At 40.3% G+C, this 16,705-nt stretch overlaps 1 protein-coding gene across 1 annotated transcript; it reads right to left on the bottom strand.

The window, feature by feature from the left end:
* Positions 1-1,064: 1,064 nt before the first annotated feature.
* On the bottom strand, positions 1,065-7,957 carry SPINK1 (serine peptidase inhibitor Kazal type 1). Its single transcript, XM_006732621.3, has 4 exons — positions 7,818-7,957; positions 6,438-6,469; positions 4,833-4,939; positions 1,065-1,187 (listed from the first exon to the last, which is right to left on the bottom strand). Exons 1-4 carry the CDS (start codon positions 7,870-7,872, stop codon positions 1,142-1,144), a joined length of 240 nt encoding a protein of 79 aa, XP_006732684.1. The 5' UTR covers positions 7,873-7,957; the 3' UTR covers positions 1,065-1,141.
* Between the last annotated feature and the right edge of the window lie 8,748 nt (positions 7,958-16,705).

Here is a 16,705-nt window from a genome sequence, read left to right as displayed (position 1 = left end):
TTTACTATTAAGGGTGCCCTTCAAGTGTCCTCTAGCATCACAGACGAGATGCAGGAAGCCATCTTGCATCCATAACTTCTGCTAGCATGGTATCTGGCGAGCTTTAGGCTCTGGTTTGGCTGTCACGCGGGAGACCACAGCATCCTCTAGTGGTCAGATTTAAGCTTCAAGACGTGAATATTCTGAACATGACAAGAAATTATCCTAAACCTTAAGAGTGTCAGGCAACTGTGTTGGGAAAGATTTTGATGCACCTGATACATCTCAGGTTTTTTTAGGCCTCCATCCGCTTCTCCCTTCTCGGCTAGTTCTTCATAAGGGCTCAAGAATTCAAGCTGCTTTTCCATCTCTTTTTTAGTGATTATAGATACTTTTTCTTTTGAGGTACTTCTTATTTCTACCTTATTTGCTGTCCCTACGCACATAGGTCTTTTAATATGAGGAAGCTACCTAAAGTTCCTATAGAAGAACTAGGCAAGGAATAATCCACCTGAGGTGATTGTGGTTTAGACGAAGCATTCGATTTTTGAGTCCACCCTGGATTAAAAACCTAACTCTGCTACCTTATTTGCCGGTGCTATTAGTCAGATTACTTAACTTTTCTACATTGACTCACAAGATAAGGATAACCTTACAGCGTCATTGTGGCTCACATATAAAGCCAAGTCAGCTACACAGAGTCCTCGTACAATAGATGCTCTATTAAATCCCAAGGCAACCTAAAGAAATTATTTCAGTCACGAAAGCTAACAGATAACATGTTTCTGGACTGAAAGTTTTCCAAGTATTCCTTCTGAAGCTAGTTTAATTCTCTGTGGGATTATTGTCCTCAGGATCAACTGGGTCCTGTCAGTTAATAACTGTAATCACATTTTCCTGAGACAGTAGTCAGTATGTGAGGAAGGGAATGGAGAAGGAAAAAGCATCATGATGGAAACCTTGTCCAGGATTTCAGAATTGCTGTATTTTGTAAAATCTGGTCTATTCTGAGTTTGTCTCAGTCCCCTGACCCCAGTGTAATCAAACATGCCTTTGAGGAAAAAGCATACAGGAACAACAGGAAGTATTTAGATGCATTTTATTCAACAGTCAGGTCCGCTAGGCATTGTGGGGACCACAGGAGATTTTAGAACCTTGGTTCTCAGCAAGGTCCAGATTTTTGAATGAGGATAGGGATCTGGCGCTTCCTGTAGAAGAGAATGAAAAAAAAATCAGCTTGAACTTTGCTGACAAAAAAGTGACTATGGGAGAAAAACAATGAAAAAACATCAGTTTTATTTAAAATAGAAAGGTTTCAAATTTTTATTCCCATTTCCCTGCCTTTCATTCATGTATTCATTCACTTATTCATTAATCCATCAAATACTGACAGACACTCTTATATACACTAGGGATACAACAGAAAGGAAAAATGTCCTTACAGAGTTTACAGATCTACTGTGGCATTACAGTAAACCTCTGAAATCAATCTCTAATTCATTGTTGCTTCTTTTTCTCCTAATATCATTGTTCTAGCCACAAGGTATCCAGCTTAGCTGGTGCCTGGGCTACTACAGGATGTTCTAATTGATCTTTTGCCTTAGAACTCTGGGGTTTAATACCTGTGAGATCTCACAGAAGGAAATCATATCTATATCCTATCTGATACCTGCCAGGTCTGAGCATCCTCCCCTCCAGATAAAAACCTCTCTGCTCCCCAGGACACTACCTTTCCCAAACCAGTTTTCTTTTCTGTCAGTTAAATATTCTAAATCCTGTAATTGTGCCTCATGAGGTTGTTTTCAGAGCTCTCTCTCTCTTTTTTAACCATCCTTTCTTTGAATATACTACTGGTTTATAAAAATTCTTCTATTTCTCTGTTACTTGAGGACATCTGACTTCCATATATCTATGCATGTATTTATCTGGACCTTGATGATTCTTCATTTTAAGAGTTTTTATTGTTTTCTTGTTCCATAAATATTATCCATGCATAATACTTGTCTGAGTTGTTTAGCATACATAGCACAAACATCTAAACACAGTACACAGGTTGACTTACCTTCTATAGCTGTGTTGTCCAATATAGAAGACACCATCCCTATTTAGCTATTTAAATTCACATCAGTTAAAGTTATGTAATATTAAAAATTCAGTTTCTCAGTTGTACGAGCCACATTTTAAGTGCTGGTGGCAAGGCTAGTGGCTTCCATACTAGACAACACAGTTACAGAACATTTCCATCTTTGCAGAAAGTTCTACTAGAGAGTGCTGGTCTATAGAACAGAATTTGCCAGTACAAATTCCCTGAGAAGACAGAGAAAAAAGTCCTTACCGATTATATCTGACAAGCACGTAATGATCAAGGAGATGCAAGCCTTTGTCTACCCATCTCAAAACCCAACAACTAGGGTCAGAGCCTGGTTCTAGTTAACTCAACAAAGTATTTTTGGGGGGCTTTTAACGGACAGTAGAAAGGTGGTATGGTACATTGTAAGTATTTTACACTAGGAAAAGCCACATTTTCTCTCTAGACCTGTTTTCTTTTTCTTTTTTAAATCAATTAATTTATTTGAGTGAGAGTGAGAAGAGGCAGAGGGAGAGGATCTTCAAGCAGACCGACTTGGGCTCAGTCCCATGACTCATGAGATCATGACCTGAGCCAAAACCAAGAGCTGGACACTCAACTCACTGAGGCACCCAAGCACCCCTAGACCTGTTTTCTTATCTGAGAAATACAGGAAGAGAAGTTACATTTTCTGGCATTCAAATGTTCTTCCCATATTTAAATATTTTTGAGAAAAAAGAATGAGTAAGCAGGACAGGTAGGTTTTAAAGGCTAAGGGAGTGGGGTGTCTCAGCTGTATGCTCATATTTTTGCAATATTTCATTCTAAACATTGGGCATTTTGGTCTTGGCACTTGGGAGTTTTCTAAATCTCAAGGCTGTTATGTTGCTTTCTCCTCCCCTTGGATGGAAATATGATGTTTGACCTTTATGTCAACAGCCTAGGTCATGAGAAAATTAACAAGTGTTTTCCAGTCCTTTTACAAATCTTTAGTGTGGAAATAAATTCACCACAAAGCAGAACACCTAGTATTTTGGTTCTAAAACTTAAGGATATTAGATCTCTCTCCCTGGGGCCCTATTTCAACAATCCTTGCTAACACTGAGGATTTTCTGAAGTGATTTAAAGCAGACCAAGAAGAGAGGTCATGTTATTGGGAATTTATACTACAGAATAATGGAAATGCGTGCAGTCATTTGAGTCTAAGTCAAAGTCGTTAATGCTAAATCAGTTCTAAGAATAACAGTTTTCTGGGCTACTTGTGGAATCTCTTATTTGTTTTGCTCATTCTACACCTTTATTTAACCTGGAATGCCTTTGCAGTGTTGCCAAAATTCAGAGCCCTGTTTAAATGACATCCTTTTCATGAATCCTTTCTTGACCCTTTTGGTACTAAGGAATCTGTGTCTCTCCTTCACTCCTGTGGTACTTTCCTCACACCTCATTTGATGGCACTTGTCCCAAGTTACCAGAAGCTTTCTTATTTGCACTTAAGACCTATTTTCTTTTACTCATAAGCACAAGGAAAGCAGAGGAAACTGGCACAATGCTGGGCACATGTTAGGTGTTTAGGAGCTGAGTAAAATAGAAAATTTGTGGCAGATCTGCTTCTCTCAGGGCCTGAGTTTGGTTCCCAGCACCTACCTATGATCACTTCAGAAAATGAGATTCACTGAGGCTGGCTCTCATCTCCATAAAAGAATGTTACAAAAGTATGTTTTTGGTCACCTGATCCATATAATTCATATTTGCATTTTTGAGGGCTTTCATAAACACAATCATTACCATCACCAAGTATGATTTTTTTTCAAGATTTTATTTTTAAGTAGTCTCTACAGCTGACATGGGGCTCAAACTCACAACCGCAAGATCAAGAGTCACATGTTCTAGCAACTGAGCCAGCCAGACGCCCCTGTGATCTTTTAAACTTAGGTATTTTGGGTGTATTAGCTTTTTAAAAATCTAGACTATCTGTTGATTTGCTGTAAAGCATGGGTTTTTGTTATACAAGTGGTTTTTGAAAAATTAATTCAGAGAACCATTCAAACACTTTCCTCTATTCCACTATCCTTTCCTTAACACATTTATCTTGTACCATGTTATTAATACCTTCCTCCCTTTTGTTCAGATTTTTCTTCTTATTGGAGTGCCTCTCTCTCCTTTATGGCCTAAACAAAGCCTCCAAACTTTTCCGAATTGTAGCAGGCATAATTAGTTGTTTTTAATATTGTGCTCTCAGAGCACTTTGCTCTTATTTCCACTGACTACACTGTATTAGCATTGAGTGTAACCAAACTGAGACTTGAAACATGTTGGACTTCCTTCTGTATCTCACAAATACTTAGTCTGGTACCTGACTTTAAAGCATAGTTGAAAGAGCAAGGATTTGGACCCACGTCTGTCACTTACTGCTGGTTGATCTTGAGCAAGTTAATTAAGCTCAGTCTCAACTTCTTCATGTGCATAATGGGTTTAGTATTCTCTGCCCCATAGATTTGTGAGTATTCAGTGCCTTGCCCAATGCCTGACACAGTAAGTATTGTTTTGTATAACAACACACACACACACATAAACACATGCACATCTCTGTAGATAATCATACCAGATATGTAATGAGAAAAAGGGATTGGGAATTATTTTTGGAAAGTCGAGATGTTTTGTTTCTCTCATGGTAAAATTAATGTTATTGGTATATTGATTGGAACTTAGAGGGATAAGATATATGAAAATTTGAAGACAACTAGCTTAAAAATATGTTTTAAAAGACATTCAAGTTTGTACTCACTTATTTTGAACACATAACACACATTCATTAGAATAAGTTTCTCCATCAGTCCCACAGACAGGATTATAGATCTTGGTACATGCAGTCGTTTCAGTGTTACATTTAGCCTAAAAATGGAATTAAACAGAATTATTTTCCATCATTTAGCATTCTTTGAGTTTATAGCAAAATCTCTAAAAGGGTTTTCACTTCCTTAAGTTGGTTAGCTTAAAGATGGAAGCCCGGCGGTGATGGGGGGAGTGATACTGAGTGTCTGAGAAGAAGAATCCAAGGTTTCGAATCAGAATGCCTGATTGCATGTAATACCTCTGCTGTTTACAAGCTATAATATGCTGGCAAATCTCCTGGTGGCTCCGAGCCTCAGTCACTTCATCTGCACGATGGGAAGGATATTATCGCTTCCACACCTATCTCATGGTGGCATTGTGAGGTTTAAATAAGGTGAGTGAGATCATGTTCCAGTTTGCAATGATGGCAGGTGCTGGTTCCTGTCAGGTCAGCCACACCGTGGGCATGTCTTCCTTGCCCACTGTGATCCAGTCACCCTGCCCTTCTCTTAGTCATGTGACGACTTCAGGTGCTTTCTGCCCTGGGAGCCCTTGCACAGTCTGTTTCCTGGACATCAGTAAGAATGCTGTAGTTATTGGGATGTAGTTATGAGATGGCTGTCATAGGCATGTGCTTTCATGTATTACTCTATTTAAATCTTACAACTATCCTATGACTTTTTTATTATACTCTTCTTCCAGTGAAGACAGTGAAGAACAAAGAGATTAAATCACCCAAGGCTACGCAGCTGGTAATTCCAGATCCAGGATTCAAACCCAGTTGGTCTAGGTCCTGAGCTTTGGCTATTCACCACTTCAGTCTACTACTTTTACCCACCAGTTATATTTTGCTAACATTCTCTTATCCTTCATGGCTCAAAATATATCTCACTTAGGGGCACATTCTGTGATCTAACCAGGCTAGGTTCCAGATGGTACCTGAATTTCTTTAAACCCTTATCATTAGTGTAATAATTTATTTACTCATGCCCTTTTGGTTTGCCGTCTATCTCCTCACTATATATAAATGAAAAGGGACACTTCTCTTCCCTGGTCTTCAAATTTACCGCAGTTAATAAATTTATAAACTCAGAACAAAAAAAGAAAAGTTAGGTATAGAATATTTTTCTAGAGGAAGAACCTAGTTTATTATTTTCTTTTGCTCATTATAAATTAGAGCTTCACCTTGGGGATTGGGAGAACTTTATGCCAACATGTTCAAACTGGCTGTAAGGAGGAAGGCTGCTTGGAGGGAAGTTAAGAAGAATGCCCCCCCCTCGAATCCTTGCCGTACCAGATAACCTCAGAACATTCAGAATGCCTTCACAGCAAGCATTATATGACAACATGGAAACTGCCTGTGTGTCGGTGCATTTGTCCTTCAGCATAAGACCCTGTGGGGCACTGCTGTCACGATCCACATTTAGCAGGTGAAGCCTCACTAGTACCACACACCCGTCCTGACTTCAGGGGAACTGAAATGTCACAGCTTGGCCGTGAGTTGAGTGGAGTAAATAGTTCTAGCCTGAGAGATAAAAAAGTACAAAATTGTCTTTACCTCTCTTCCCACCAAGCCAGCTCTAGTGGTACCTAGAAAACATAAATGAGACATGTGAGGTCAGGTACTAAATGGGAGAAGCCGAATCTGCTCTTATTTGCAATCTTCCACTTCCATTGAAGACTTCTCTGCTGGCCTCTTCTGCTCCCCACCTTTCTTCTTCTTCTCCTTCTCCTTCTCCTTCCCCTTCCCCTTCCCCTTCCCCTTCTTCTTCTTCTTCTTTCTCCTTCTTCTTCTTCTTCTTCTTCTTCTTCTTCTTCTTCTTCTTCTTCTGATTTATTTATTTATTTGAGAGAGAAGGAGAGAGCGCATGAACGCATGAACAGGGGGAAGGACAAAGGGAGATGGAGAGAATCCTCAAGTACACTCCCTGCTGAGAACTGAGCCTGATGCAGGGCAAGATTATGACCTGAGCCAAAATCAAGAGTCAGATGCTCAACCGACTGAGCCACCCAGGTGCCCCACCCAACCCCTTCTTATTTCTGCCTTCTCTCAAGGACATCCGACTGGTGCCCCATCACTCCCTGCCTACTGAAGCTTTAAGAAAATGAAGCAGAAGTTTGATTATGACCAAAGTATCTCAATTGGGCATTTCATGAAAGTTGACCTATGTCTTTTGAAAATAGAAGTGATTTACTTACTGCTTGAAATGTGTCAGGCGCAGAGCAAATATCTTCTGAATCTTCACTGCCTTCTCACAACTGGTTACTAGACCTTTGATCTTATAATTAGTGATGTAAGAAGTGTCAGTGTATAAACAAAGATGTGGAGAGTTTATATGAAAATTTGTGAAACAGTTACCACTAGCACCAGCCAGATCTTGTGACACAAAACTAACTTGCAATTACATGTAAGTCTTCTTTAGTAAGTAATGTTAAAAATAGAACTCTTTTGACATCTCACCATCAGTCCCCAAAGAGCTCTTTCCCTCTATTACATTACACTGTTTATTAGTCCAATTCACATTTCTTGAATTTACAGATAGGTACTTAAAATTGCCATGCTGCATTCCCTAGAAAATAACAGGTTTGTTGACATTATGTAGGGGTGGGTGATCTTGAATGAGCTTATTGAAGGGAAGAGGAAGTAGCTTGATAGTATCCAAAGGAAGAAATGTTGGTGAGATTTGATTTTGATATTGACAATTTCTGAGGTGATCTAGGTAAGGAGGTAGCTCCTCCTAGCTAAATTTTATGAGAAGCAGCAAGGCATCTCTGGGTTTGAAGAAGCCCCCTGGAATAGGTCCCTGACCTTATTTCATTTCATTGGGACCAAAAGATCTGTCCAAGACTAGACTCTAAGTCTAGAATGTAATGAGCTCAGTAATGCAACACGTCAAAAAGGTTTTACTCAATCAGAAAAATATGCAAAGGCACCTACCAGATAAGCTCAACAGGGCCAAGGCACTAAGAAGAAAGATGCTCATTACCTTCATGGCTGAAAAGTTCGGTATCCAGACCTCAGTGGAAAACTGCACTGAACTTACCACTTCTCTTCAGAACCCTGGGACTGGAAGGGTTATATAGTTAGGTTGGCCGTCCAGGCGCCACCTCCTGCCCTGTCACAGATCTTTGGTTATTGATTAACTCTGTAACATAGCCTGGCCCCAAGTTTTGGGAATGTCACTTGCGTAAGAAAGATGAAAGAAACAGCACAGGCCTGCCATATGCAAGGCCAAGACTCTGTCAGAAAAGTTCTGGTGGTCGGTTAGTTGGTTCTCCCCCTAACTTCCTCTGTGACTATGGGGAGCCCCAGTGGCCTCATCCATAAGGTGAACTCAAAGGTCCCCTGTACTCTAGCTCTGGATATATAAATGGGTATGGATATCCAAAAATTGCTCTCTATTCTTTCTTCTTTTCCTCCAGCTTTTCCCTTTTTTTATTCTTCCTCTTTTCTTTTGTTCTGTCACTCATCCACAAAGCCCAAGGTAGCTGACAGAGAGACAGGTTAGAGTTAGAGAGGGGTCAGGTCCCTAAGGTGTGTATGTGTGCTCCAGGGCCAGATTGTGCTCACCAGACACTTACTAGCTCTGTGTTCTTGTACAGGTAGTTCATTCATGCTGTGCCTCACTTTATTCATCTGAGATCTGAAATAATAAAAGCATTTAACTCAGAGTGTTTATCTTTCATTCAAGCATAAGTATTGTTCTACCACGTGTTATTGGGAGACAGTTCTCAGTTCTGTTTTGTGTTTCTGCCTGTCTTCTGAGGAGAGGCACTGACTGCCTGCCTGTGCCTCAGTTGCTCTTTTCAAGAGTTTGTACAACAAATGGACTTGGAAAGTGGAATAGTGTTTCTCTCTGGAGCAAAGGGGAGGTTTGTTTCCTGTTCATTATAATAAAGATAATATCTCTCACCTGTGCAAAGATTAGGTGGGTGTGGTGCCCCTTAAAAAAGATTAGGGATTTTTAAAAAGCATGGCATCCTTCTTATGGAGCACAATGCACTTTCTCTGTAGGTACCACTTGGTCCTCATCATGTCACCCTGTAAAAACTGCGGCTTGGGAAACCGGATGGCACTGGCACTCTGGTTATTGCTATTGAATAATTAAGTCCCTTGTCTCTGACTCAGCAGCCTGTGTCTTCTGCCAGCATCCCTTTAACTGTGGCAAGCTAACTTGTTAGCTTCCAGTAGGGTAAAATCTCAGATCCTCCCTGGTGTTGAACTGTGCTCATGTCTGTGGATACATCAGTGAGTAAAAATGACAGTCCCTGCCCTCAAGGAGCCTCCATTGCATTTTAGCTGGGGGAGACAGGCAGTAAGAAAGTCATCTGATAATTATAAAGCATATCAGATTATGATAAATATTATGGAGAAAAAGGATAAAAAGGATAATAAGGGTGCTGGAGGATCGGGAGATAGTTGTTATAGATTGGTCATTAAGTGACGTCTGAACAGAAACGTGAAGGAAGTGAAGAACTGAACCATGCAGATATCCAAGAACAGGCACTCCAGACAGAGAGAACAGTGAGGGCCCAGGCTCTTAGGCAAAAATTTGCCTGACCCTTTTGACAAACATCCAGGGTGATGGATAATCTGGCTGGAGCACAGTGCTGGAAGGACACCTAGGCAGTGCGGTAAAGGAAGCAGGGAGGCCTGGACAGTGAAGGGCTGGGTAGGCTGGAGTAAGGACTTTGGTTTGGAACCTGAGGGAAAGCCCTTAGAGCTGTGGTGCAGGAATGACATGATATGGTGGTCATCCTAAAAGGTTATTTTACCTGCTTAAGACTTAAACTTGAAGACAAGGGCAGCAGCAGGAAAACCAGCTGCTGGGCTCCTGTACTAGTCCAACCAAGAACTGATGGTGGAAGAGGAAGGAAGAGGTTGACTCTATAGTTCAGGTGAACTTCATACATGTAAAGCGTTTGCAACAGTTTCTGGCACATGGTAAACACTTAGAAACATTGCCCATCACTATAATTTCATTGTCGTTATTTTTTCAGGATTTATAATGCCGTTCCATCTAACCGGAATGTTCTTCTTTACCCGTATGCATCGATGAATTCTTCCTCTGTCTTTAAGGTTCACTTCAAATGTTGTTTCTTATTGGAAAACTTCTGCTCTTTCTGGGCTGCCATGGTGGTTGAATGCAACACATAACACACTGTTGAAACTGTGTATGATGGTTCCCCCATCTTCCATTTATGTCAACCTTCACCATCCTAGCTTCCTCCTGCCTCTCTACTGCCACTGAACTTCCTCTTGTTTTGGTCACTAATTCAAATCAATTCCATGGACAATTTTTCAGAACACATGGTCTCTAATTCTTCACACTTGATCACACTCAATATCATTTCTTTTCTTTTTTTCTTTTTTTAGATTTTTTTACTTATTTGTGAGAGAGAGAGAGAGGGAGGGAGAGAGAAGGAGGTTGTGAGGGGGGGAGAGGGAGAGGGACAAACAGACTCCCCGCTGAGTGCAGAGCCCAATGTGGGGCTTGATCCAGGCTGCCGAGATCATGACCTGAGTGGAAATCAAGAGTCAGATGCTTAACCTACTGCTCCACCCAGGCGCCCCAAGATATAATTTCTTTTCTTGTGTTTCATGACTGCACAGTCCTCTGCATTTCTTCATTCCTTCTCCATTCTCATATCATCTTTGTCCTCCTTATTGACTCCTCTTCTTCTAATGAGTGAAGACTTGGAGTTTCTCAAGTATTGGTCCTGTGCCCTATTCATGTCTCACTTTTCATTTTCCTTAGGTAAACTCATTGATTCACATCATTTAAATTATATCTTTATAAAATCCCCAGATATGTATCTCTTTCCTAGACCTGCCTTTGGATCTTCAGACCAGATATTAAGAGCCTTCTTGACTGTTTGGACATCCTATGGGCACTTCAAATGTGACATGTCCCGTAATACTACTTTGATCATTCACCACAAATACTTTTCTCTTCAGGCTCCCCTTTGCTTCTCTGCCTTCCAACAGGTTGGTTAAGCCAAAACCTAAGCGTTCCCCTTACTGCCTCTTTTTGCCCTTACCTTGTACCACCTCCCAAGCTTAATTTGTTACCATGTTCTCTTCTTGAATCTGTATCCAAAATAACCTCAATGCTGAATGTTTCTCATAATTTTATACCAACAGAGCAAAGATAATGGCATCATTGTCTGTGTCCCTCCCCGAGGGTAAATCTGGCCTTGAGAGGTGTTGATTAACTTTTGAAGTCCCCTTTGGCTTTCTGAAATTTCCTTCAAGACAGTATCTACTGTTATTTCTTCCTCAAAGCTACTCTCCACAGGAAAAAAAAAAATAGACTTTAGGTTTTAACCTTCAAGACTCAGGCTAAATATAATTTTCTCATGGAGCTGCTTTTCCAATTAGTTCCTTACTCTGTTCTGCATGTACGCTAGGGCTTGTTGTTATATTATTTCCTGATACCCTGCATCACTTAAATTTTTTCTGTGGCTGTTTATATGATTATTATGTAATATCCCTTTCCCTTTAGGGAGCAAATATGGTTGTTTTGTAACTGCACTACCTCACCAAGTGCCTGGTTAAATAGAAAGTTCTGAATAAATATTTGCTGAAAACATGAATAAAGTAATACATGCGTATGCTTCTTTTCTTGAAGACCCAGATCTATGCCTTGTTCATTTCTGTGTCTCTTGCCTGCCACAGATAGTCACTTACTGGCTCACTCAGTCTTTTATTTATTCAGCCGTCATTATAATTCAGATGCCCATTGAGTTCCTCATATTTAAAAGCCCTGGCCTGACTGCTAGGGAAATAGATTTTGATTTCTGTGTTTATGGAGTTTAGGCTAAGCATTGATAGATACAGGTTGGGTGAGTAAGTTTTTTTTCTTTTCATAATTTATTTTATTTTTTAAAGATTTTTTATTTATTTATTTGACAGAGAGAGAGAGACAGCAAGAGAGGGAACACAAGCAGAGGGAGTGGGAGAGGGAGAAGCAGGCTTCCCGCCGAGCAGGGAGCCCGATGCGGGGCTCGATCCCAGGACCCTGGGACCATGACCCGAGCCGAAGGCAGACGCCCAACGACTGAGCCACCCAGGCGCCCCTCTTTTCATAATTTAAATAGCAGTTTGGTTGACAATAAGAAGGTTCTAAGAGCCACTGTAATGGGAATTAATATTTGAGAGAAGGTATTTTTCTTTGGTTTCATAAGCAGTCTGAGGAGAAGGGAATTGGCTGGGATCTCATTGCAGGAATTCTTTAGGTAACGATACCAGCAGTAATAACATTCAGATTTAGACCTGTCTCATGCCAAACACTGGGCTCTTTGCACCGAACCTTGATTTTTAAACATTTTGACTGTGTATCCAAAGCAAGAAATAAATTTTGTGTTACAGCCTACATATGCCTAGACAAATTAAATTGTTAAGAAACAAAATATAGCCTTATTATATGGGATGACTCTTGGTGCCTTTTATTCTATTCTATCTCATAATTCACCAGTTCTGACTTGCATTTTGAAAAACACTTAAGTACAGTAATACCCTGTGCCCTCATACAATCTTGTTTTCTTAATTGCTATAGAAATAGGATAAAATTCTAGTTAGAGACTAGTCCTAAAACTGTGGTGGGAAGTGGCTCTTTGGAGGCAGCAAGTTGAAGAGCACATGAAGAAGCACACCGGGCGGCAATTACAGGTCTGCCCTTGCAACTGCGATGTGACTCTGGGTAAATCCTCAGCTACCAAAGTGTGTGTCATGATATATTCATTTGGTGTGAAAAATAAACATAGAAAAGCAAATAAATACTGTGCAAAAATACTATCCTCCATTTCCCCTGGAATGATCATTACTAGCGGGTAATAACATGAGCCTTCCACTGATTGGAAATAAATGGGTAATATATTAAGGCTTTATATGATCACTATCTTGATAGAATAAATATTGTTTGCCTTAAGGGATGAGATGGGATAGGCATTGGCTGGAACAACTCTGCTACCCTGCTAGGCTGTTAGTCATATTTAGTGTGTCTACATGGCCTAGCCTTGTGTAAATCTCTCTGTCTTCTTTTCTTCTGTGTGTACATATTTATGTATGCATGTCTTCAGGAACTCAGCAAACATTCTATGACCTACTCACCTCTGTTTCAAGGACTAATTATTCACCTGAATAAAGAGTGATGACAAAACTTAAGAGAACTGTTCTAATGGTTGCTGATAATACTTGCTGGAATGGGGATGTTGCTTGAGCACCTGTTGATTTTCACATCCTGTGCCCAAGGTTTGACTGGTAAGAAAAATGACAGGAACTAGTGACATGGAGCCTAATACATTTAGCCTATATGTGAAGACCTCTGACTTAGCTGTATCTTAACTCTTCCATCTTATTTTTCATTATTCGTGGAACGTCATGACTTATTTTTTTTGGAGAGATAGAGAGCACGTGGGCAGGGTGGGGGGAGGGAGAGAGTGAATATTAAGCATGCTCCAAGCCCCCAGCACAGAGCCCAACTTCTGGCTCCCTCTCAAGATGCTGACATCATGAACTGAGCCAGAATCAAGAGATGGATGCTTAACCAGCTGAGCCATCCAGGCGCCCCTATGTGCTGTTGAGTTCTGTCAACTCTCTAGTGGTCTCTTGTTTGTTTGTTAGTTTTTAAAGACTTTATTCATTCATTTGAGAGAGAGAGAGAGAGCGAGAGAGAGCATGAGCGGGGGAGGGGCAGAGGGAGAGAGAGAAGCAGACTCCCTACTGAGCAAGGAGCCCAACGCAGGGCTCCATCCCAGGATCCTGAGATCACTACCTGAGCTGAAGGCAGACGCCCAACTGACTAAGCCACCCAGATGCCCCTGGTGGTCTCTTCTTAATCAGGTTCCCTTGCTTTGCTGGTAGACCACTTGATCCGAATCCTAGTCCAGTTATTTTGAAGAAGGTCAGGTGGTGACACATGACTTTTACCAACTGTTTTTAAATTTTTTCCAGAGATTTTATTTATTTGGAGGAGGGGAGAAGAAGAAGCAGACTCCCTACTGAGCAGGGAGCCCTATGCAGGGCTCCATCCCAAGACCCTGGGATCAGGACCTGAGCCGAAGGCAGATGTTTAACCGACTGAGCTACCCAGGCTCCCACCACTGAAAATATGTCTGAAGTTTTTGCAAGGTCTCTTTACTCTACCAGCTTCAGTTTCCTTAGATATATATGTTATAGTTAACTTATATTGAGTAGCTTACATTTCACTTCATTTCATCTTAATAATATCTTTTGATGGAAAAGTGTCCTTAATTTTAATTCAGTCCAATTTAGCAATCTTTTCCTTTACTGTTAGTCTTGTATCATATTTAAGAAAATTTTTCCCACCCCAAGATTGTGAGGATATTTTATGTAATCCTGGAAGCTCTACAATCCATTGTAATTAATTTTTGTGGCTGATGTAAGTAGGTTGCAAAATTCAATTTTTTTAACATGGATTTGTGGATGGTCAACCCAATTTTACTTATTGAAACTACCATTTTTCTTTTCTTTTTTTTTTTTAAGATTTTATTTATTTGTGAGAGAGAGAATGAGAGACAGAAAGCATGAGAGGGAGGAGGGTCAGAGGGAGAAGCAGACTCCCTGCCGAGCAGGGAGCCCAATGTGGGACTCGATCCCGGGACTCCAGGATCATGACCAGAGCCGAAGGCAGTCGCTTAGCCAACTGAGCCACCCAGGTGCCCGAAACTACCATTTTTCTTTATCACTCTGCAATCTTATTCTTGTCAGAAACCAGTAGGTCACATAATTGTGGGTAAGTTTCTGTATCCTTGTTCATATACCTTATGGGATATTTTTCCCATTTTTTTTTAAAGATTTCATTTATTTATTTGAGAGAGAGAGAGCAAGCTCATGAGCACGGGGCAGGGGTGTGGGTGCAGAGGGAGAGGGAGCCCAAAGTGGGGCTCAATCCCCAGAGCCCTGGGATCAGGGCCTGAGCCAGCCGAAGGCAGACGCTTAATTGACTGAGCCACCCAGGCACCCTGTTTTTTCCCCAGATTTATTGAGAAATAATTGACATATGTCACTGTATAAGTTTAAGGCACACGGCATGATGGTTTGATTTACATATATTGTGAAATAATTACCACAGTAGATTCAGTTAGCAACCATTTCCTCATATAGATACAAGAAAAAGAAAAGAAAGAAGAAAAGAATAAAGGGAAAAAAATGTTCTCCTTGTGATGAGAACTCTCAGGATTTATTCTAACACCTTCCCTCTATAACTGGAAGTTTGTACCTTTTGACCATCTTTCTCCAGTTCCCCCTACCCGCGTCCCCTGCCTGTGGTAACCACAAGTCTGACCTCTTTCTCTGTGAGTTTTTCTTGTTTTTCAGTTTGTTTGTTTGGTTCCACATGTGAGTGACATCATATGGTATTTGTCCTGTGTCTGACTGATTTCACTTAGCATAAAGCCTTCAAGGTCCATTTGTTTCGTTGCAAATGGTAGGATTTCCTCATTTTCTATGGCTGAGTACTATTCCATGGTGTGGGTGTATATATACACATATATATACCACATGTATATACCACTTCTTTATCCGTTCATCCTTCAGTGGACACTTAGGTTGTTTCTGTGTCTTGGCTATTGTAAATAATACTGCTGTGAACATGAAGGTGCAGACATCTTTTCAAGTTAGTGTTTCATAAGTCTTTGGAAGAAGTGGAATTGCTGGATCATATGGGAGCTCTATTTTTAATTTCTTGAAGGTCCTCCATACTATTTTCCATGGTGGCTGCACCAATTTACCATCCCACCAACAGTGCCCAAAGGTTCCCTTTTCTCCACATCCCTGCCAGCATTCAGTATCTCTTGTTTTTGTGTGGATGGCTGTTATACCAGGTATGAGGTAATATTGCATTGTGGTTTTCATTTGCATTTCCCTAATGACTAGTGATGTTGAGCATCTTTTCATGGACATTTGCAGAAATGTCTATTCGCCAAGAAATGTCTTTGTGCATTTTTTAACTGGGTTATCTGGGTTTTTTGCTATTGAGTTGCATGAATTTTTTGTACATTTTGAGTATTAATCCTTTATTAGATACATGGTTTGTAAAGATTTGTAATATTGTAAATATTTGTAAAAAGAAAAATTGTCTTTTCACTCTGCAGAAGCTTTTTAGTTTGATGTAGTTCCATTTATTTATTTATTTATTTTTTATTGTGTTGCTTGTGCCTTAGGTGTCACATCCAAAAACTCATTACCAAGAGCCATGTCAAGAAACTATGTTCCTATGTTTTGTTCTAGGAGTTTCATGGCTTCAATCTTACATTTAAGTCTTTAATCTATTTTGAGTTAATTTTTGTGAGTGATCTCAGATCCAGTGGGCCCAGTTTCATTCTTTTACATGTGAATATCCAATTATTGCAGCACCATTTTTTGAAAAGACTGCATACTGAACTTTTTATCTAATGGGTTTTTCTATATATATGCAGTCAAATGCTCTACTCCTGAGCTATATCCCCTGTTTTTCTCTCTATATAAAACACCTATTTGGACCTCACAGATGCACTAAGTTTGTTTACTGTTACGCACAGTATATGCAGCCTTCCCCTGTATGATTCTTGTCTTGCTATTGGAGGATGTTTCTTGACTTTGTAGAGGCCCACCCTGTGGCTTTGGAAAATGCACCCTGACCTGTCTCTCGGACCACTTTGGGCTAATTGAAGTAGGTCTTTATAATACTGCTAAGAATCTAACTGGAGTTGAAATATTCTTCTCTTTCTTGGGCTTGCTTTTTTGGTAGTCAATGTTGAAAATAGTGGATGTGAGCACTTGTAGTTTAGGTGTCAGTGAGGTACTGAGATCAGAGGTTCCTC

Source organism: Leptonychotes weddellii, chromosome 7, assembly GCF_054177405.1.
Source record: "Leptonychotes weddellii isolate Sample4059 chromosome 7, ASM5417740v2, whole genome shotgun sequence".
In the NCBI taxonomy this organism is placed as follows: domain Eukaryota; kingdom Metazoa; phylum Chordata; class Mammalia; order Carnivora; family Phocidae; genus Leptonychotes; species Leptonychotes weddellii.
The sequence above is the reverse complement of the archived record's forward strand: the minus strand, read 5'-3'. Positions and strand labels throughout refer to the sequence as shown.

Excerpts from the sequence above, each read along its gene's own strand:
- SPINK1 (XM_006732621.3), bottom strand. The coding sequence starts at position 7,872 with ATGAAGGTAATGAGCATCTTTCTTCTTAGTGCCTTGGCCCTGTTGAGC. Across the intron at positions 4,940-6,437 it reads CTGGCTTGGTGGGAAGAGAG|GCTAAATGTAACACTGAAAC; the intron begins GTAAAGACAATT and ends TTCCATTTTTAG. Across the intron at positions 1,188-4,832 it reads GTGTTATGTGTTCAAAATAA|GAAGCGCCAGATCCCTATCC; the intron begins GTGAGTACAAAC and ends TCTCTTCTACAG.